Genomic DNA, 22,981 nt, shown 5'->3' on the forward strand with positions numbered 1-22,981 from the left:
CTCGGGTTATATTCTGAACCTTGCCCTATACCAGTCAATATTTATATACTTTAATCTCTATTTAACGATTATAATAATAATATACGAGTTCTTGTATAGCGCAGAATTCCAACGAATAGATCATTGCTCATGACGCTGTGGGCTCATGGCACCGTGGACTCAGTGCTACACTTTGTTCAAATTATATAGTTATCTGACAGTTCTATTGAAGAAGTTTATAAAATCCTCACTCACTGCATGATTTTATCATGTATGCAGTTTATAATCAATACATGAACGTTGACAAATATCTGGTAGGGTATAGTACATCTAGTTATGTAATAACTCCAGAACATATGAGAAACAAATGCCAAGAAATCACATTGTCAATACCATTAGTAAATCACTGTATGAGTTTTTTTTATATATAAATGTATCATATATACTATAGTCAATTATATTATATTTATATCTCATATATTTTAGAATAACTTGACTGATCATAAGTAAATAAATGTATGAGTTTTAAAAAACAAACAAAAAAGTTGTATTTGATATTTTTTAATTTGAATTTCTTTATTTGGTAATCAATGTTTAAAATAATTACAACCTACTGCCTAGAAATACTAAAAAAACAATTGAATAAAAAGCAGGCCTTGACTACAAGGAATGCCAAGAAAAGTTAAAAACTTATTTCCACTTGGGTCTTATAACATTAACAAAGAACTGATAAAAAGTACATTTTAATATCTCATACATTTTAAAATAGCTTGATTGTACTGAGTATTGAATTTTATTATATAGCAGTTCAAATATGGTAGATATTAATAACACTGATAATCCTACTATGTACACTATTTATTTTTTAAGCCATTGTATTGGTGATGGAAAAACACAGCAGTAAATCAGAGTGGTGAAGTATGTGCTTATGATCATCATTTAAGCATTGTTTTGACACATGTTTGTACTTGTTTTGACACATGCTTGTTTTTAAGAAGAAAACTATAAAATAATATAATTTTTTAAAATCAATGATTATTGTGTTGTTGCTTGTAATTATTACTGTATTATAGTATTATTGAATTTAATAGGTTTTGTTACATTTTTTATTTGTAGTTTTAAAATTTGTTCAAGAAAATATTTGTACCAGTTTTAGCATTACAATTACTAATTGTTATTTTTACAGAAAATAATATTCTATAAGATGTAATTCAGCCTCAATTTATTTTATTTTTGTTTTGTGTTTCCTAATTATTTATTCAAATAAAAAAAAATTATAAAATAATTTTACTAGGTGAAAAAGATAAAGTGATAAATCTAGACTGTTTTGTCCATAGGTAACTGTATTTTAAACTGCAAAGGACAGTCTCTCCAACTATTATCAACTTCAATAATGAAATATTTTAATGTTGCTGCCATTGTAATTAGCTACAGCAATTCTATGTGGGTGATATGAAATGATACATAACTGCTGTGGATTGTCGATTCCATCTTCTTTCTGATCAATTCTTTTGATAAAATGTCCATCACTACTGAATAGTTGTAGTTTCTTGTAACTTGACACAATGATGTTATCATCCTCATCAACTACAACTCCACGTGGATTTATCACCTTACCATCTTCATAACCTTTATTGATAAGTACTTTAAATGACTTGTCTTCACTATCATATAATACAATTTGCTTATTTCCATAATCTGCTACAAGCACTTTCCCAGTTTTTGTAAGTGTTACATCATTGTACACAATGTATTCTCCTCTTTGTGATCCTATCTTCATCAGTTCCTTACCACTATTGATGTCAAACATGAACACACATTCAGTGTTACATTCTGCTACATAAATAACATTTGTTGCCTCATCTACATGAATACCATATGGGTTTTTCAATACATTCTCCCCAATGGATTTTATCAGAAGACCATTCATATCACATACTTGAATGTAGTTTTCATCACTGAATGCTCCTGCTTAATGTGTTGTGATTGTTTTGAATATGAAAAAAAACTTGATAAAATGTATACATTTATTATTCAAGCTCTACTACTAGGCCCTAGTTTGTTAAAATTGATAGTTGCACGACACCTCATAGTAGTATAGTAGGCCTATCCAGATCTGACTGGGGGTTATATTTTGAACCTTGCCCCTTACCCAGTCAATATTTATGATTATAATAATAATATACGAGTTCTTTTATAGCACTGAATTCCAACGAATGGATCATTGCTCATGGCGCTCTGGACTCGGTGTTTACACTTTTTTCAAATTATCAGTTATTGAAAACGTAACATCCTCACTCACTGCATGAATTTATCATGTACGCAGTTTATAATTAATACATCAACATTGACAAATATCTGGTTAGGTATAGTCCATCCAGTTATTTAATAACTCCAGAACATATGAGAAACAAATGCTAAGAAATCACATTGTCAATACCATTAGTAAATCACTGTATGAGTTTTTTTTATATATAAATGTATCATATATACTATAGTCAATTATATTATATTTATATCTCATATATTTTAGAATAACTTGACTGTAGGGAGAGTTGGATTTTATTATATAACAGCTCAAAGAAAGTAGATAATTATTCTGATACTTATCATACTACCTGTATATACACTATTTTAATACACTTGGTAACATACAGTAAGTCATGTTGATAAAAACACAGTAGTAAAATCAAGTTGGTGAAATATATACTTATGATCATGTTTTAAGTACTGTTTTGAGGCATGTTTGTGTTTAAGAAGAAAAAGTATGATTTATAAAAACTTATCAATGATTATTATATTATTGCTTGTCATTATTACAGTATCATAGTATGATTGAAACTATTAGGTTTTTTTACATACTTCAATTGTGGTTGTAAAATATTTTCAAGACAATATTTTTACGAGTTTTAGCATTAAAATTAATAATTTTTGTTTTTAAAGAAAATAATAGAGTCTATTCTAATGACTAATCCAGACTCAATTTATTTTTATTGTGTTTCTTTTATTATTTATTCAAAAAATTTAAGTTATGAAATTAAATATAATTTTACATACTTCTACACTAGCTGAAAAAAGATGAAGTAATAAATCTAGATTTTGTTGTCCAAAGGTAAATACTGTTTCAAAGGACATCTACGTCTCCAACTATTGTCATTTTCAACTTCAATAATTAAATATTTTAATGTTGCTGCCTTTGTAATTAGCTACAGCAATTCTATGTGGGTGATATGAAATGATACATAACTGCAGTGGATCATTAATTCCATCTTTTTCCTGATCAATTCTTTTAATAAAATGTCCGTCACTGCTGAATAGTTGTAGTTTGTGGTGACTTGCTACAATGATGTTATCATCCACATCAACTACAACTGCTTGTGGCTTCATCACCATACCATCTTCTTTGCCTTTATTGATGAGTACTTTAAATGACTTATCTTCATTATCATATAATACAATTTGATCATTTTCAAAATCTGCTACAAGCACTTTTCCAGTTTTTGTAAGTGTTATATCCTGGTATCCACATTTTACTTTTTTTTGTGATCCTATCTTCATCAGTTCCTTACCACTATTGATGTCAAACATGAACACATATTCAGTGTTCCATTCTGCTACATAAATAACATTTGTTGCCTCATCTACATGAATACCATATGGGTTTTTCAATACATCCTTACCAATGCATTTAATCACATGACCATTCATATCACATACTTGAATGTAGTTTACATCACTGAATGCTATGTTGTTATTCTTCATTTTGTACATTCTGTAAACTTTCACACCTTTTGGTAGTGTAATCTTGCTGATGCATTCTCCTGATTGTTTGTACTTGTGAATTTCATTTCCAAGAAATGAAACTAGCAAATGGTCATCATCACACTTCACTACTCCTCTAGGCTTCTTCTGAACTTTGAAATCTTTTACCAATCCTTTCTTCTCTACCTTGATAGTAAGTGGTGACTGTTTGATTGGGTTACCATTGAAATAAACATTTAATGTACAGATTCCTGGATTCCTACATACTCCTCTTATAACATAATCATTATTATCTTCTTCAACAAGACCATTAGCTGTTTCTCCTGTTGGTTGTGTCCATGTTGCTTTCAGTTGACTTACAACAACTTTATGTGTTAGGCTAATTCTGGCAACAATTGGTTGTTCTTGGGTCACACATTGAGGACCTTTTAAAATAAGATCATCAGCTGTAATGGTGGTAACATATCCAATATTACATTGTTTCAACAAATCAATTTGATTGTTGTTACCAAAGAAGTAAATTTGTCCACTGTCTTTTTGCTTGATTTCATCTGAATCATTAATGTGATCCTTCAGTGTATTCAGTGCAATCTCACTTGACATCATAGCAGTTGCTGGTTCACTCTTCAGTGATTGATTAAGGAAACTCACATTTGTATTTAAATCGGAAGTGATTGTTCTTAATTCTTTCAGTTGCATGTCATTTATTTTCTTTTTATTTGTGTATTTTTCATCAACTTTCATTTTCATTTTGTCTGTTTTTTCCTTCATTATTTTTACCATTTCTTCAAACTGCTCATTGATAATTTTCAAACTTGCATTTTTACTTTCTTCTAATTTCATAGCATTTTCTGTTACTACGCTGATTCTATTTTCAAGTTTTTCAAGGCGCTCATGGGCAGTGTTCTTTAATTTGTCAGAAGTTCCCTTAAATATTTTGAATGCTGAGACAATGTCAATTGGTTCATGGTTTGCACCCTTTGCGTGGTCCACTATTGCACATTGTATGCATATTGGTACTTTGCATTTTGTACAATACAACTCCAGTGGTTTTTTATGAGTGGAACATGATGGTGGATGTAAATTAGTAAATTGCTGTGGTGTCATTGATTGCACTTCTTCTGCAGCAAGTAGCATATGACTTGCTGATATTGGCAACATTTTGTGATGTTTACTACATGTGGAACACAAGTAATGTCTGCATTTCTTACAGTAGTATGTCACCTGTTCTGTTGCTCCACAAACGCATTTCACTTGATCTTTCTTCTTAAATTGCTCAGTGATTTCTAATAGGTTATTAACAAATGTATTTGGTGGAAGCTTTTCAAGCCCGCCATCAGGAATGGGATGCAGTTTGCGACAAATCGGGCACGATAGCTTACCGTGATTTGATTTTAGCCAGTTTTCTAGACATGCTAAACAGAAGCTGTGCAGGCAGGCAAGTGATCTTGGATTACATAGTGTTTCACTGCATATGCTGCATTCTAACAGCTTCTCATCTATGTTTTCAAGAAGACTTAAATCTCTACCAGTAGCCATTGTGAAATCTGAAATGACAATTACGTATTTTTATAAATATGATGTCTGGAGAGGATGTAATAATAGCTCTTTTGAAAGGTGTAAACTGTAAAGAATATTTCATTCCACAAGTACTTCCCTTTCTTTAAATTCTGATTCCACATCTGTGTGTAATCATAAAGTTAGTTAACTAATGCAAGAAATAGGAAATTAAGATACAGGTGTATATGTATACTGTAGTTGCAATTCCTATATTATTACAGTTAATCAAACAAGTCTTGGTAAAATTCATCTGCAGTGCAAGACTATTAAAGCCAACTTAGGGCTGTTACATTTCACATTGTTACACATTATTACTAGAATTTTTATCTACAAATATTAATGTAGGTCTAGGTGAGGCTGAGACAACATTCTAAGAACATCCTTACCTTATGAAGAATGATTAACTCCTTTTTTGGTAAATCTTTTCTTTACTCGTGCTGACGTGGCCGTTGTCAAATGTAAAGTAAGCAGTTTTTCAGTCATGAGACCATTGTGTGATCACATTAAGTTAAACTTTAACAATTTTATCTGATATCAAGCATTGATTTTGTATTTGCTTTTCAAAATGTTTTATTAGCTCCATGGACTTTGATCCAATGACAAAGCAGTTACTTGAATTAATTAGTGTACTTAGAACAAATATAGTATGGTTTTTCCCCTAAAAAGCCAAAGCCTAGGGCCTGTTGTTTTCTAGTTGAGCATATACAGTAATTTGTATTATATAACACCTAAATAAATTCCTGTCATGACAGGAATCTATTTAGATGTTATATAAAACAAATAATGAATGTTTTATATTCGTGTAATGGTACAAATAATGGCATTTGGTGAATGATGAAAGATTAAATATCAACCTCGTTGATATATATATATATTTTTTCTTTTTTTTTTATTTTATTAAAATAATTAATAATAATTACAGAGGTTTCAAGATTCATTCTCCAGTTAATGGTGCAATGTTTTGTGATTGTTTTGGATATTGAAAAAAATCAATCTCAACAGCTGGCATGCGGACCAGATCCCGGCTGTGCATACATTTCATTATGATAAGTACAAAAATCACAAATAAGCTTTAAAAAAAAGGGTTGATGCTCTTTAAACCTTTAGGACCCCCAATTGGGGCCCCTTGAAGACGCTCCGGTCTATCTGGTCTGCAAGGTTATATTATATATAAATTACAATCATACTAAAAACTGTTGAGAACCTCGGCCCTGTACACACACACATAAAACAATATAATGTAGCAAATCACAAAAAAACAGACGAAAAATAACATAAACAAAAATCAAAGATAACAGGTTATAAAAGATAATTTTACATTTGAGATAAATTATTTGCATTATTTCTCTAAATATACCTGATAGATAAAACAATAAAACGATTGAACCCTTGTATTACATCTACTACATTATAAACATGTTTATACATGACCAGTCAGCCATGCAAACAGGAGGAGTCAACTGAATAAACAGCGACACCCTTCCAAATAGCCATTCTTATGTCCTATTCTAATAGACTATCATCAATTACTTTTATATATATTTTTTTATATTAAATGGCTTAATCTAACCTACTTACATTTTTGCCATGTCCATCTTTTCCAACTCCACACAGAGTGCTTCCTGAGATTGAAAAGCTACGCAAGAAAAACATGTATTTATTGAGTTTTGTTTCAAATTCCTATATTTGGCTGTAAAGCTCTGTCTACACTATCAAACTGTTTTTGATTTTGTGTTGTGCCCATATATGGTCATGATGATGTCATATCACTACCTTATTTGGGCACATCACACTTTTTTTTGTCAAACTATTTAATAGTGTAGACAGAACTTTAGATGGGTAAAATAATCAAAATAAAATTTCAATATTAATTTTTTTACCTGAGAGCAAACAAAGAGTGGACATGTGTTTTAAACATAGCAAGACACTGTCCACTATGAAAGTTCCACACTCGGACAACACTTAAACGTCCAGTTTGACCAGATGCCAAAAGATGACCATTCCCATTCAAAGAGAGAGATGAAATCTATATTAAATATTACAACAAATGTTATAAATACCACAATAGAAAACTACAATATGGTTTTTGTGTTGACAAATTCTAATCTAATTTATATTCTATATCCAAATTGACTTGTTTCACACAAAAACTAGTCTATGGGTCAAAGGCATTCTGATATGATGTAACTGGTTAGCCACCTCCCACATCTCGATATTGTTATTTAAACCATTACTTTTTCTTTCTTATTTATTTACCCAATATAAAGCATTAACATGGTGAGGTGGTTTCCTGATTAATCGTACGATAAAAACGGTACTGGGTATGATCAACTAGCGTTCGTGTTCCCACCTAATCATCCATTCATAGAAGTACTGATGAAGATATCAATCTGTGGCGACAATAGAATGGACCCGAGACCTGGCTATCTTCGACTTTTAAATAATAGAAATTTTTGAAAAATTTGTTAGGCTAGAAATGTACGTTGTATGATGTGTATGTTTATTGAAAAATGGTTGTAGTTTTCTAAATTACATTGTACAAGTTGCGATGAGAAAACTGTTATTTGATCGTTAGTTAACGTGTACATAAAGTAAAATATAAATAAAATAAAATTTGTTAGTAAAACTTTTAATAAGAATAAAGATATAAACATAAATCAATATAATAGTGTATATATCACGGGAGGGGCTAAAAATAATAAAAACTAACACTTTTATTTGGGTTAGGTCAAATTTATTCTAAAGCTTTCATCATGGACCTATAAATTAGATAGGGCCATGCTTTCACAAAGCTTTATTTTAACCCAGAACTGATGGTACAAAGATCCCTTTAAAAAATATGATGTTTTTTTGGGCCTCATCATAATAACAACTTGCTTTTTTACTGTACCTTATCCGTGTGACCAATGAAATATCTCTGCTTGCCATTACTTGCATCCATTGATACCGAGCGGTTAAGGCAGGGGCGCCGTTTACCGTACCTAACGAGCCAACAACAACATCGGCAAGGGTTCGAGGCCGACTCGCTCCTAGTTCTGGTGGTGGAACAAGTCTTCTCGGATAAGGACTATAAACCGTAGGTCCAGTGTACACAGTTATAACCTGTGTGTACTTTAAAGAACCCAGTTCATTATTCGAAAAAGAGTAGGGGGTTACCCCGGTGAACTGGTTCACACAATAGCCCCTGTATCAGGGGGATTACCACCTATCTGATAGGACAGTGATTAATTCACTATTGGTAATCCTTGGCCACATTGCCTAAAGACATAAAATAAAATAAAATAAAAATAAATAAAAATACAACCACAGCATGGCAAGGGTAAATAATGCGAGTGCCATCCTTTGACCAAATTGCCTAGGGTTTAAATGAAACAAAACTTAGTGTAGAAGAGAGAGAGTATACAAGATCTAAATTTTAATTACGTTCAGCTTGTTGAAAAGAAATTTAACTCTGCCTGGTTAAATAGTTCTCTTCATTCATTCATTAGTGAATACAAATGTATTGTTAAAAAAAACAAAAAAAACAAACCTCTGTAGTAGAGTAACCACCAAAACCCACAATTCTTCGCAATGCTAAAATGGGATCTGGTTTCAAACTCTAAAAATAAACAAGAAAAATGTCAAAATTCAGTTTATGCTTCATTTAATCTTAGTCAGAGGTTCTCTGGCTTTGTAGTCACATACTTGTATGCCACTGAACAGTGAAACAATTTAAACAGCAAATGTTAAGCACTATTATGAAACAATACCACTGATGATAGATAGTTGAAATAATAATTGCAATTTACTTTTACCTTGTTAAATTGATTGGAGACAGGAGAAGAGCTGGAAACAACCTTTGTAGAGGTACTCTATAAATAGAAAAGGTCTTAATTAATGTTCAACACAAACTAATTGTTATGTAGTCTGTAGTGTTTTATATAAATTCTTAATTAGGGCTAAATTTAGTAAAGTGTAGTGTATGGCAAACCACTAGCTAAATAATAGTATACAAATTGAAACTGAAATATATGCTTTAACCACAATGTGTTGATGTGTTAGACATCAAGGTATGACAAATCCCTTTTTGCTTTCAGTTTTATCATGTACAAATACATCATTTCAACAAATTATATAATCCAAAAATAAATATACACAATGTTTATTATTGAATTATTTTTTTGAGCAATTATTTATCAATATGAACTATATGCAAATGAGATTATCACAGCCTTGTAGAAGAACACCTTTATGGTGACACAAGCTTTTCCGTGTTAAAATAAAGCATTTATTATTATTATTATTATTATTATTACTACTATAATGAAATGATGTTTCCGCTTCACTTACCAATCCTGATGCAGCATCATGCCTATGTAAATGAGATAATGTACTCACCTATCCTGATTCAGCATCATGCCTATGTAAATGAGATAATATACTCTCCAATCCTGATTCAGCATCATGCCTATGTAAATGAGATAATGTACTCACCAATCCTGATGCAGCATCATGCCTATGTAAATGAGATAATGTACTCACCAATCCTGATGCAGCATCATGCCTATGTAAATGAGATAATGTACTCACCAATCCTGATGCAGCATCATGCCTATGTAAATGAGATAATGTACTCACCAATCCTGATGCAGCATCATGCCTATGTAAATGAGATAATGTACTCACCAATCCTGATGCAGCACCATGCCTATGTAAATGAGATAATGTACTCACCAATCCTGATGCAGCATCATGCCTATGTAAATGAGATAATGTACTCACCAATCCTGATGCAGCATCATGCCTATGTAAATTAGATAATGTACTCACCAATCCTGATGCAGCATCATGCCTATGTAAATGAGATAATGTACTCACCAATCCTGATGCAGCATCATGCCTATGTAAATGAGATAATGTACTCACCAATCCTGATGCAGCATCATGCCTATGTAAATTAGATAATGTACTTACCAATCTTGATGCAGCATCATGCCCATGTAAATGAGATAATGTACTCACCAATCCTGATGCAGCATCATGCCTATGTAAATGAGATAATGTACTCACCAATCCTGATGCAGCATCATGCCTATGTAAATGAGATAATGTACTCACCAATCCTGATGCAGCATCATGCCTATGTAAATTAGATAATGTACTCACCAATCCTGATGCAGCATCATGCCTATGTAAATTAGATAATGTACTTACCAATCATGATGCAGCATCATGCCTATGTAAATGAGATAATGTACTCACCAATCCTGATGCAGCATCATGCCTATGTAAATGAGATAATGTACTCACCAATCCTGATGCAGCATCATGCCTATGTAAATTAGATAATGTACTCACCAATCCTGATGCAGCATCATGCCTATGTAAATTAGATAATGTACTTACCAATCATGATGCAGCATCATGCCTATGTAAATGAGATAATGTACTCACCAATCCTGATGCAGCATCATGTCTATGTAAATGAGATAAGGTACTCACCAATCCTGATGCAGCATCATGCCTATGTAAATGAGATAATGTACTCACCAATCCTGATGTAGCATCATGCCTATGCAAATGAGATAATGTACTCACCAATCCTGATGCAGCATCATGCCTATGCAAATGAGATAATGTACTCACCAATCCTGATGCAGCATCATGCTTATGTAAATGAGATAATGTACTCACCAATCCTGATGTAGCATCATGCCTATGTAAATGAGATAATGTACTCACCAATCTTGATACAGCATCATGCCCATGTAAATGAGATAATGTACTCACCAATCCTGATGCAGCATCATGCCTATGTAAATGAGATAATGTACTCACCAATCCTGATGCAGCATCATGCCTATGTAAATGAGATAATGTACTCACCAATCCTGATGCAGCATCATGCTTATGTAAATGAGATAATGTACTCACCAATCCTGATGCAGCATCATGCCTATGTAAATGAGATAATGTACTCACCAATCCTGATGCAGCACCATGCCTATGCAAATGTGATAAGGTACATACCAATCATGATGCAGCATCATGCCTATGTAAATGAGATAATGTACTAACCAATCCTGATGCAGCATCATGCCTATGTAAATGAGATAATGTACTCACCAATCCTGATGCAGCATCATGCCTATGTAAATGAGATAATGTACTCACCAATCCTGATGCAGCATCATGCCTATGTAAATGAGATAATGTACTCACCAATCCTGATGCAGCATCATGTCTATGTAAATGAGATAATGTACTCACCAATCCTGATGCAGCATCATGCCTATGTAAATGAGATAATGTACTAACCAATCCTGATGCAGCATCATGCCTATGTAAATGAGATAATGTACTCACCAATCCTGATGCAGCATCATGCCTATGTAAAGTGACATTATCCTGATCCTTAGCAAACACATGCACTTCTCCTTGTTCTCCTACATGAACTGATGGGTCTTTACTCGATAAGTTCACGGTAGGTAGTCGAGCGGTCACCTTGGGACGGCGCTTCCGCTCTTTCTTTGGCTTGGTAAGGTTATCCATTTGAGTAACACGTTCATCAGTTTTCTTGTCAACCTGTAATGGAATAGAAACAAGAACAGTTCTATACAAAAATAGTGATTACTTATTACGTGATACTGGATAACTGTATACATACAATACAAGGTTTGCATTGTGAATAAGTGAATAAGTATGGTTTGTGGTACATCATGTGTTTCGACAAGGAAATAAAATATGGTTGAGAATTTCTCTATGTTTCTACTGGAGAACCTTCTGGAGAACCTTAAGCCCATTTTCCATGGTGGTGGTAGCATAACAATAGAGACTGCCTTACTTTATTTCCTTTTTTGAAAAAACACACAGTGTACTACAAACCTTACTTTTAGTAGTGTATACACATACACATCTAAAATTATTTATTAATGTTCTTTATTATAAAAATGTAGATGTACCATTTCAAACTTATTTTAAATATAAATAAATTATCTCATATCTTACATGCACTTGCTTGGGTTCTACTCGTTGTGGACTGAGAGTTCCTAGCGGAGGAGGCTGCTTTTGTGGGCTAGAGGCAATCCTTGAGCTGGCAGCTACTTGTATGGAGTCAAATGGTACTTTTAATGCTGATACTGGGAACCTACAACAAATTGTAACATACTTGTTAATAAGCGTTCACATACTGTACTAACCCTGGTCAATGCCTGATGGCTACACACCATTTATTCCAAATGTTGGGGTGATTTATTAAAGTTGTTAGAATAACATTAACATAATAAAATACTCCTTTACACATATTATTATTGAATAACCTTTGTTAAATATTTCTTTACATCAAAGGCAAGGCACACAATTTGTTACCACATTGTTTTACAAAGAATTGTTAAATTTTATTTATTTGTGAAAATACAGATTGTTGTAAATACTGTACATATACAGTAATCATATATTTTTATAGTCTATCACACAATATTACTATTGTCAGGATAATGAATTTTTCAATAAAAATTCTGAGAAAACGACATACCTTATATAATCATAGAGGTCATACCAATTTTGACCTTTCGGAACATGAAACATCATGTCTCTTGGTATTGGGGCAACCCCATGGGCTAGTAGCCCAGCATCCTTTGCCTTCTTCAGTGTTATACCGGGTTCATACTGCATGTCGCTCGTAAACATGTTCTTCACAGCGAGGTTAGCACAAAGCCGAATGTTCTTCAGGTATGCATATTTGCGATTTAGGTACATGGAAAGAATGTACTGGAAATCAAGGACGAGTACTGTCCATTTGGTGCTATTAGGTGCTGGACCATGTCTCACTGTAATTGAAAGTATTATTTTGATTGAATCATTTGTATTATAAGGATTGTATTAATTAGATTTAAACTCACTTGTATTTAAGTGGTTGCAGTTTTGTGTGTGTACAGTATGTGTGATAAAACTAAGCATAAACATCTTTCCTATACTGTCAAATCTTTTCCCAGGCCTGCTTCGCTCGAGTTCAGATTCGCCTGTACAGTATTATTGACTTTTTGGTTTTATGACTTGCCACACAGCTATCAAGTAAAAAGATAATTCTGCGCATTCAGAAACACATGAGCATGCTTAGAATGATCTTTTTAATCAATTGGCACATAGCTGCAGGGCGCTAAGAAACATTGACACACGATTTTATTTGCAGTGCTGCCGCTGGAACCGGAGCAGGTGTGAAAGGCACTTTAGAGGGCTTAAAGATGTATTGTCCCCCAAAAACATGAAAAATGAAGATTAATTAAATCGGACTTTGAATAGGTTATTTTGTAGTTTTAATAAAGTTAATCACTTCCGAAGAAAAAAAAACGAAAAAAAATAATGTTTTCACTTCACACTAAATTCAACCAAAAATTCATTGGCTGGCAGCCAATTTGACCATTTTTGCTTTAAATTCCAATTTTTTCAGGTAAATAAAAATGTTTTCGATCCAATTTTTGGTCGAAGTAAATATCTATTATGTGACATTAAAATAGCATATTTAACAAAAAAAAATTTGATGGGGGACAATACATCTTTAATCTGCCTTTTACTGTTTCTTGTAAATTGAGACCAATAAATATAATTTACATTTTGTCTCTCACCTTGCTTATCTGCTGGGGCTGTGTAGTGGTCAATAGAATCCTTTCCTGCATTGCAAACAAAAGGAAGCTGTAGCCAGGTTGAAGAACTCTTAAACTCCTTGAAAAGATTTGAGAAAGAAATCCGGACAACCAGATCATCGTCTGTCACCACATCCAGATGGACTACAAAATATTTGCCGCCAGCTGGTCGGAACAGTAGGTAGAGGTAGCGACCGGTCAATCCCAATGACTGGGTGGACGTCTGTGGAAGTTGGATGTAGTTGCCTGCAGGGATTGAACCAGTTATGCGGTATACAGTGCATTTCAAAGTTTTGTCCTGTGTTGAAAAAAAAGGAAATATTATGTGTTTCAGAGCCGAATTTAGAAGTTAGAAAAGAAAATAAATAAAACATTAATTAGGCTATCTTCCATATAAATACTGTACATAACTTTTGCAATTTCTGTTTATTCATATTTATTTATACAATTTTTTCTATGTTATTTCAATTCACACTCAGTAGCCTGCCACTTACAAAATGGAACATATGTAGCAACACAAGACAGCAAGAACAATTCATGAAAGTACTTTAAACATTTCTTAATTTTAGATTTAAATAAAGGTAAGCTATATCAATTCTAAGGCAATAAATTAATTAAATAATAATTACAATTTTCATGACAATGTACACCTTAAAATTTAAAACAAAACACTGTAATCCAGTCAATTTGATTATTGTTATTGGGGAGGGGTTTAAAACAGTTCCTGGTGCCATTATAGCAAGGGTTGCCTTACCATTACTGACATCACCTCTCCTTCTTTGCTTGACTTTTTCCATTCTTCGATACGATAGTGCTTAAAAATATTTACAAATGGATGCTGCCATACTATAAACAACAAAACACATAATTTAATATGGTATGGTATAAATACAGTAATACTGTATTAAAATTCAGGTTAGGTTAGCTAGCTAGGAGGGGCCTCTTAGACTTAGCCCTAGATATACACCCTCTGCTCTGGCCGGTCAATTCTATAGAATAGGGCCTAGCTATCCTAGCTAATTACTAAGCTAGACTAGCTAGGCGGTTTTACTTTAGCTGGCCTCCTTCCTTAAAGTTAAACTTAACTGCTTCTAATCTATATATATAAATTTACGTAAGGGCAAATGTTGGTAAATCGTGTGTTACTTCTAGAATAGAATTTGTACTCGATGGTTGGTATATATTATTATGTTGGTTTATGCTTTCAGTACTGATTTTAACCACTAGATATAACTCTGTTTACTTAATTAAGTTGAGTTTTTGAGCTACATAATTAGTTATTGACAATGAAAAACGAATTTAGGTTCAAGGTTCAACGATTTTCCCCAAATAGGGGTGTTTTTGGATCGTGGTATACATTGTCTAATGGATGTCCATGCTGAAAAATACCCGCACACAATAATACGAGGATGCTTCGCATTTACCTATCTCCTTCTACGATAATTGTTTTTAATAACTGAAAATTGGTTAAACAGCTTGCAAGTATAGCATCAAAAATGTTTATACAAATGTATTGCTTGGCGATGAATGGAACATTCCAATCTGTCAGTCTCCCAGTACAATTATTTGGTATAACACAAGTAAATACTGTCAGCGTGGGTACTGTTTAAACACATAATTATACGAATAAAGTTTATTACTGACAGTTGCTTCTGAACGTTAATTATATTAATTAATAATTACAAAAAATATAAATATTAAATCCCAAAATGTTTTACTGTGTTTAGATAGTAGCATATTATTTATAAAACATAAATAATATATTTTTCACCATCTCTCAATCCTAATGTTACCTACAAAACTGAGTTTATTTAAATTTGACTAAAAAAGTTCTTTCGGAAGTAATTCCCAGGGTGCTAATTTTAGTTGACTATTTTTTTTTATTGTATGTCTTTAGGCAATGTGCCCAAGGATTACAATAGTAAATTAATCACTGTCATATCAGATAGGTGGTAATCCCCCTGATACCAGTTCACTTTTCTTGAATAATGAACTGGGTTCTTTAAAGTGCACACAGGTTATAACTGTGTCTGTGTACACTGGACCTACTGTACGGTTTATAGAAGACTTGTTCCACCACCAGAACTAGGTAGGAGCGAGTCGGCCTCGAACCCATGCTGCTGATATTGACAATATTATTGTTGTCTTTTTAGGTACAATAAACGGCGACCCTACCTTACCCTACCACTCTGCCATTTGACTCGACTACATAAATCACTGTGTCTATTTATTCATTGCTGCAAATGACATGTATAGGGTGCAGGTCAAGTCGGCCCCAAACCGTCTCGGCCAAAGTCAAGTCGGCCCCACGTCAAGTCGGCCCCAAGTCAACTCGGCCTCAAGTCAACTCGGCCTCAAGTCAACTCGGCCAAAAAATAATCGGTCAACTCGGCCACAATAAAGTATGGAATGCAAAAAGTGCTTAATATTCTTATGATTAAATTACTATCCACGCTTTAAAAAAAATGAAGAAATAAGAAAAATACTCATATAAAAAATGATCTCATTGCCGATATGAATAGAAGTACCCGCGTGTTACAAAAACATGTGCAAGTATCACATTTTAGTAAATCGAAGACGTAGGTCTACGTTCCACCATTTGGCCATAGAAAAAATGATCGTACATATCGTTTTTGTCCATGATTTGCGTTTAAAAAAAAGGGGAATTCCCCGGTCAGCGAAAACACGTAGCAGTTGTAGATATCGAAATAGCTGCCAAAGGCGCAGGGAGGCGCAGCTACGAATTGGTTTCAGATATTGTCGCCTAATCAAATGCATACACTGAAGAAATCTACGCGTGATTCAACCATGGAGTCAACATTATTTTATACCTCAAATGATTCAACCAAACAATCTTATTACACTTAATGAATGTCCTCGCATATCGGACAGGTTTATTGAATTTTGACGCACGAACGAACATACGCGCCCACGTACGTGCATCATCATTATTGGGCCTACAATTTGTTCCTATTTATTATCCAAATGTTCATTGTAATCATTAATAATAGTATGAATGCTTATTAATCAATTGTTTGTTATGCGCAATTTGAACAATTTTCGCAATTTGAACAATTTTCGCAATTTGAAATTTTATTAAACGTAAATAAAGGAAAGTTGGTGAAATCATTCTTATTTTTTTTTGCTAAACGTATTGTCTAAATATTAATATTCATTAAAAGTCAGAATTATTCATAGGTAAAAAAATGTGAAGAAATATTATTTTATTAATCCCCTTCCTTTACACTTTTTGCGTTCCATACTTTAACGGGGCCGAGTTGACCGATTATTTTTTGGCCGAGTTGACGTGAGGCCGAGTTGACTTGAGGCCGAGTTGACTTGAGGCCGAGTTGACTTGGGGCCGAGTTGACTTGAGGCCGAGTTGACTTGGGGCCGACTTGACTTGGGGCCGACTAGACTTTGGCCGAGACGGTTTAGGGCCGACTTGGATCGAAATCCATGTATAGGCCTAGTAGTAAGTTTATTAGCTAGGCTAGTTCTGCGGTACGTACATTTTAATTCGCCATTTTTTACGTTAAAATTACTGTGTATATATTCGAGAACCACTTGTGAGCACGACCTAGGTCTAAATGGTACGCGAGCGATCGAACCTATTCTAATCTAGCTAGGCCTAGTAAACAAATAAAGCTAGCCTAGGCTAGCTTTATTTTTTATAGAGGCGTTGGTAGGCTGGTAGGCTAACCTCTACTAGGCCTAGTAGGTAGGCCTAGGCTAGGCCTAGCATACTTAATTATTAAATTACAAAAATGTAATGCTTTACATACTTTTCGACATAGTTAAGGTTTCAGTGAATATATTGTTATTTATGTTGTCAACAAGTTTAAAGCATATTCTTTGTTATATTGTTAATAACGCATTTCTATTTTGTTTATAAGAAAACTGTAGTTCACCGCCATGTTTTCAAATGTTATCATTTAGAACAGCGCCCTCAATAGTACATCTACGTCACAAACAGGACCTGTTTGGGAAATTCCCGAACGCTATCCATAAAACAAATATCTTAAAAAGAAGCTATTTTATTTAGTATTAATAATTATTAAGTTAAAGAGTAAGTTAAAGAATCGTGTGTCGTTAAGTTGATTGTTTTGGCAAGTACTTTAGTCAATATACAATAGTTGGAATTATAAGTTTACCAATGCAAGTTTGGCTTGGCCTCAGGGAGAAGGACTGATGAAAGTTTTTGCAATCAACAGTCTTTGCTATTTGTGGCACAAAAGATTTTCTTTATTTAAGATTCACAACAATTAAGAGCAGTATTAACTATTATTTTGTTTTGAGTTTTGTTTGAATAAAATGGTCTGGTAAGTACTCATATGAGCAGGAATATCCTAATTGATTTTTTAAATTATCATTTAGAAAAAACACAAGATGTCATATTATGGTTACGGGAACTACAGAGCAGATTCTATTGGTCCAGTCCAATGTGGAAAACCATTGCTCTCAAAGCTTAGATCATTCTACTACAAACATGCTGTTATTGATAAATCTGTACGAACGGAAGCTAGGCATGTATTGGAGAAGATCATAGAAAAGTTTGAAATGTATACAAGAAGTACAAGCATGAAGTACACATTTGGTGATTTAATTCGCCAGGGCAGTAGCTTTGAAGGTCTGAGGGTAACTAAGCCTATTGAGTTTGATCTACTTGTACCAATAATACTGGATGACAGCACAGAAGTTGTTGAGATGGAGGAGGCACCAGGCTACTATTTCATATATAGCAGTGATGATATTTGGCAGGATCAGTGTATCATAGATGGTATGCTAAGTCCAATAAAAATTAACCGTAGGATGCAAGCAGTGGTAAATGAATTTATGAAAATACAACTGCCAGGATATGACATCAAAATGCGTGATCAAGGTGCAGCAAAGCGACTTCGTGTAAAACATGGTGATGTCACTATTGATATTGATTTGGTTCCTGCTGTTGGTTATGAAGGAAATTATTATGTTGCTAAACGTCATAACCAAGCTGACCCTTACCATTCCCCAAATGACCTTGCTGATAATAAATTCAACCATGTCTGGCGAATGAGTTACTCTGAACAAGAGAAAGAAGTTATAACTAGAATGGATGAAATTCATCGTGCATGTCTTAAGATTTTGAAGGCGATTGCAGCTTCAGACCAGCATCGTTCACAATTTGGAAAGGTGAAATCATACCATCTCAAAACCTGCCTGCTTCACCTAAATGAAAGAAGTGCAGTATCATGGCAGGAAGACGATCTTGATGTTTGGTTCAAAAAACTTATTGATATTTTAATAGAATGCTTAGAGGATGAAAGTCTGCCTTGCTTCTTTAATACAGATATTAATTTGTTCCAACCAACAATCAGCCATAATCATAGCAATACCAATAGCACTTTGGACAATTTTAAAAACTGGTTGAGTCACATAAACCTCATGGCAGTCCTAGACAGGTAAGACAACTCAATATACTGTGTTAAATCAAAAAATAAAAGCCAATTAAAAATCAGAATTCATGTGTTAGGAAAAAAAACTCCCCCACCCCCTTCAAAATTGTCGTAGATTCTCCTTGGGGTGGCTGATAGTTCCTGTATTTAAATATACTGTATACTGCAATGCACTTATGTTTTCTAAGGAGGAAATAGAATTCAAATTCAACGTGTACCATTGAATCTAGGTTTGGAGTAGCTATTTTTCTATTTAAAAAATGTATATACTGTCTATTTGTTAACGTATAGTGTTTCTGTGGATGAGCCAACTAGTGATGAAACAGGGTGGTCTTGTACTTTGATGTAGGTTGAACAGTGTTCTTGGATTTGGAAGTTACGTTATTCAAGGTATGTGGACAAATGATAAATCCATAAGAGTAGGCTATTTGATCCTCCTTTATCAAATCTTGTAATTATCATTTTATTATAATAACAACTAGAGGGTACTCCGAGAGTACAAACCTCAGCCTACTGTAAAATTCCCCTACATAAAATGTCCCCGGAAAATATATATTTTTTTAACATTTTTTTATTACTTCTAAGTGTAAATAGTCTAACTGCACACTAAGTTGTGGATGAGAGTTTGGTGTAATGGTTATGTATCCAGCCTCTCACAGTTAAGATAGCTGGTTCAAGTCCAGCCGAGGTTTTTTTTTTTAGTTTTTTTTTATCTCTCTTTTTTTTTTAACCTTGATCTTTGACCTTGACCCTTCAAAATTTAACCACAATTATCATCATCATTGTGGCTAAGTTTGGTGAGAATCGGATAAAAACTGTGGTCTCTAGGCAGTAAAATAGTTTTTTGTTAGTTGTGACCTTGACCTATGACCTTTTCCCCTCACAATCGAACTCGTCCGAGCTTTTGGGGCATAGATAATTGTGGCCAAATTTGGCCGGATTCGGATGAAAACTGTGGCCTCCAGGCTGTTCACAGACACACACACAAACACACAGGGGTAAAAATATAACCTCCTTGGCGGAGGTAATAATACAGTGTAATGAAAATATATAGCACATATATACTTGCTTTGTTTAAACTTGCATAATTGCCTCAAGTCTCTAGTTTTAGTATTTCTTATGCCACCAGTTGTTGTTTAGGTTTTGTCCTGTATTTATTTGAAAAAAATTCTCCCTCCGCCTTTCAAATAAACAACCCCTCACCTCAATTAAACGCCTGGGGCATTTATTGATTTCCTCGAATAAATGCCCCGCCACATGCACATATACATATAACACATTTCTATTTGTAGAATTCATTGACTGCTATAGTATAATATACAAATTACCAAGCATTTTTATACCATTTTTACCATATTTTATCACTTTTTATTAATTGTGTTATATTTTTCATATCTAGTGGGTATTTAATTGATTATACACGATACCATATTACGGCCAAAAAAATAAACGCGACGCCAAAAAAATAAATGCCTCCATCGAATAAACCTCCCTTAATGCATGCTCTGGGGAGTTTATTCAAATAAATACGGTATTATACTTATGAAACACCATGTGCGCCAAAAGTTTTTCTTTTTATAGTTACCATCTAGAACCTACACTTTTGCCAAATGTGCTTTCTATAATCTATGCTCATTTTGTAATTTATTTTCTTACAGTTACATTGAAGTCACAAGTGAGCTCAAAATGTACTCCTAAAAAAGATTTTGGAAATAACAATTATTGTGCATTGCTAAAAACTTAAAAAGGGAGAGTGAAATATTCTAAAGCAATTGTATTCACACTTAGGTAAATTCTCCTATCAAAGTGAATAAAACGTACAGGAAATGTTTAAATATTTGTTGATTTAATGAAATACTCTGTGTAAATATGTTTTTTAATATAAGTAATGTATATACATTTGTTTTTGTTTTACATAGAGTTATGTACAAGTTTTAAAACATGTACAATTATTTAATGATTTTAATGAATAATGACCAAAACATATATTATTTGATGATTTTAATGAATAATGTATATACATTGTAGACCAGTCGTCACAGTAGGCCTATGAGACTAAGTCTTGACTGCCAGATAGTACTCATTGAGAGTTAACTTGTTAATTGTTGGTTTCTGTTAAACTGTTTTTAGTCATTTTTTGGATTACATCAAAGTATATACAACATTGTTTAATAATTCTCCTATATAATAGAGGTGCATGTGCATTATAGAATAATCAGATTTTTATATTAGAATTTTTAATGAATTTTGGTTTTAATAAAATGTCTTTCAAATAACTCGTCCTTGTATATGTTCTCATTGAACAGGTTTCATTAAATATATGTTGTCTTCCTGACAAAAATTTGACCAAGCGTTTGTGAACCATACTTATTTGCCATAGAGAGCGTAAATGTATAACAAATCATTGAACATTGGTTGAAGAAGTAGAAGATGTCATGGCCAACATGTTGATGCAATAACAACTCAATTATTCATTTATACATTTGTGACTGTCCCTTTAGTTGAATTTGAACTAGTAACCAACTTCACAGACATCAATTACACATGATTTAGACAATAATTGTATTGTGACTGTTCCTTTAATAATTAAATGCGACTATATAAAGATAAAGGATTTTTTAAAAAGGTTGTGTGTCATTCGCTAGACTTTCTTAGGCTTATTCCTTTGGCAAATTTCTTCTTTTTGGAGGCCTCTACTGGACACATAAAATCAGGGATCGTGTCGTATGGCAAGTCATTTGATCAGTTTCCTGTGAACTTGAGTTATATTTTAAGTGGAATACACTCAGCTAAAGGTAAAATAAATTTTACTTGCCGTAAGTGGAATGCATTTTACTTAAGTTTAATTCTACTATAGGCATAAGCATAAAATGCACATGTTTGTTTAACTTACAGTAGATATGTTTAATGTGTTAATATAATTTTATTTAAGTGAAATATACAACTTAAGTATAATACGGAACGGAAAATACAATTACAAGTGTATTCTACTTGGTAAGATATAAATCCATAAGAGTAGGCTATTTGATCCTCCTTTATCAAATTATAAATACCTGTATAATTAATTATGAGCAATTATCTGTTAAAACAAAATGGTAACTTAATACAATTTAAATTTATAATAGAATGCTTAATTGGCTGGATGCATTGTTTTGAAAGTTGGGCTAAATATACATGTAACACCTACTATATGAATAGGCCTTATACGGGCATAAACATTCCTAATTAAGAGCTAATCTTAGTTTTTGTCTTATTATTTATACCAATCAAGAACAATTGGTTTTATTTTTATAATTGATTTCTTATAATCTTTTTTTAAGGCCTTTTATTGCAGAATTTCAATAAAATGCTTGTACAATTCAAACATCATACAATCATTCATTATAATAACTAGAGGTCAACTAGTTATCCTAATTGATCAATTGTAATTATTATTTTAGAAATAAAAACAAGATGTCATATTACGGTTACGGGAACTACGGAGAAGATTACATTGGTCCAGTCCAATGTGGAAAATCATTGCTCTCAAAGCTTAGATCATTCTACTACAAACATGCTGTTATTGATAAATCTGTATGAACGGAAGCTAGACGTGTATTGGAGAAGATCATAGAAAAGTTTGAA

General features: G+C 33.1%; 2 protein-coding genes and 1 pseudogene across 3 annotated transcripts in view; 1 reads left to right on the top strand and 2 right to left on the bottom strand.

Annotated features, from left to right (window-relative positions):
- Positions 1-17,811, bottom strand: part of LOC144839212 (WD repeat-containing protein 90-like) — a 35,312-nt pseudogene extending 17,501 nt beyond the window's left edge. The window contains exons 1-12 of the transcript XR_013611736.1: positions 17,708-17,811; positions 14,677-14,768; positions 13,887-14,220; positions 12,815-13,103; positions 12,289-12,427; positions 11,647-11,865; positions 9,090-9,152; positions 8,831-8,899; positions 8,604-8,656; positions 8,192-8,249; positions 7,182-7,327; positions 6,880-6,937 (exon numbers count right to left, since the gene is read on the bottom strand). The product of XR_013611736.1 is annotated as a WD repeat-containing protein 90-like (transcript). The remainder of the gene's footprint in view (positions 1-6,879; positions 6,938-7,181; positions 7,328-8,191; positions 8,250-8,603; positions 8,657-8,830; positions 8,900-9,089; positions 9,153-11,646; positions 11,866-12,288; positions 12,428-12,814; positions 13,104-13,886; positions 14,221-14,676; positions 14,769-17,707) is intronic.
- On the bottom strand, positions 3,090-6,503 carry LOC144840580 (tripartite motif-containing protein 2-like). Its single transcript, XM_078696443.1, has 2 exons — positions 5,688-6,503; positions 3,090-5,288 (listed from the first exon to the last, which is right to left on the bottom strand). Exon 2 carries the CDS (start codon positions 5,278-5,280, stop codon positions 3,145-3,147), a length of 2,136 nt encoding a protein of 711 aa, XP_078552569.1. The 5' UTR covers positions 5,281-5,288; positions 5,688-6,503; the 3' UTR covers positions 3,090-3,144.
- A 76-nt stretch (positions 17,812-17,887) lies between the features above and the next one.
- On the top strand, positions 17,888-21,566 carry LOC144840597 (cyclic GMP-AMP synthase-like). The gene is made up of 4 exons (XM_078696469.1): positions 17,888-17,991; positions 18,300-19,363; positions 19,649-19,747; positions 21,016-21,566. The coding sequence occupies exons 2-3, from the start codon at positions 18,312-18,314 to the stop codon at positions 19,704-19,706; spliced, it is 1,110 nt and encodes a 369-aa protein (XP_078552595.1). The 5' UTR covers positions 17,888-17,991; positions 18,300-18,311; the 3' UTR covers positions 19,707-19,747; positions 21,016-21,566.
- Positions 21,567-22,981: the final 1,415 nt, after the last annotated feature.

The sequence above is a fragment of the Antedon bifida genome, chromosome 4, assembly GCF_963402885.1.
Source record: "Antedon bifida chromosome 4, ecAntBifi1.1, whole genome shotgun sequence".
NCBI classification, from domain to species: domain Eukaryota; kingdom Metazoa; phylum Echinodermata; class Crinoidea; order Comatulida; family Antedonidae; genus Antedon; species Antedon bifida.

Coding starts and splice junctions, on each gene's coding strand:
- LOC144840580 (XM_078696443.1), bottom strand. CDS start 5,280: ATGGCTACTGGTAGAGATTTAAGTCTTCTTGAAAACATAGATGAGAAG.
- LOC144840597 (XM_078696469.1), top strand. CDS start 18,312: ATGTCATATTATGGTTACGGGAACTACAGAGCAGATTCTATTGGTCCA. Junction 19,364..19,648: donor CTCATGGCAGTCCTAGACAG/GTAAGACAACTC, acceptor GTTAACGTATAG/TGTTTCTGTGGATGAGCCAA.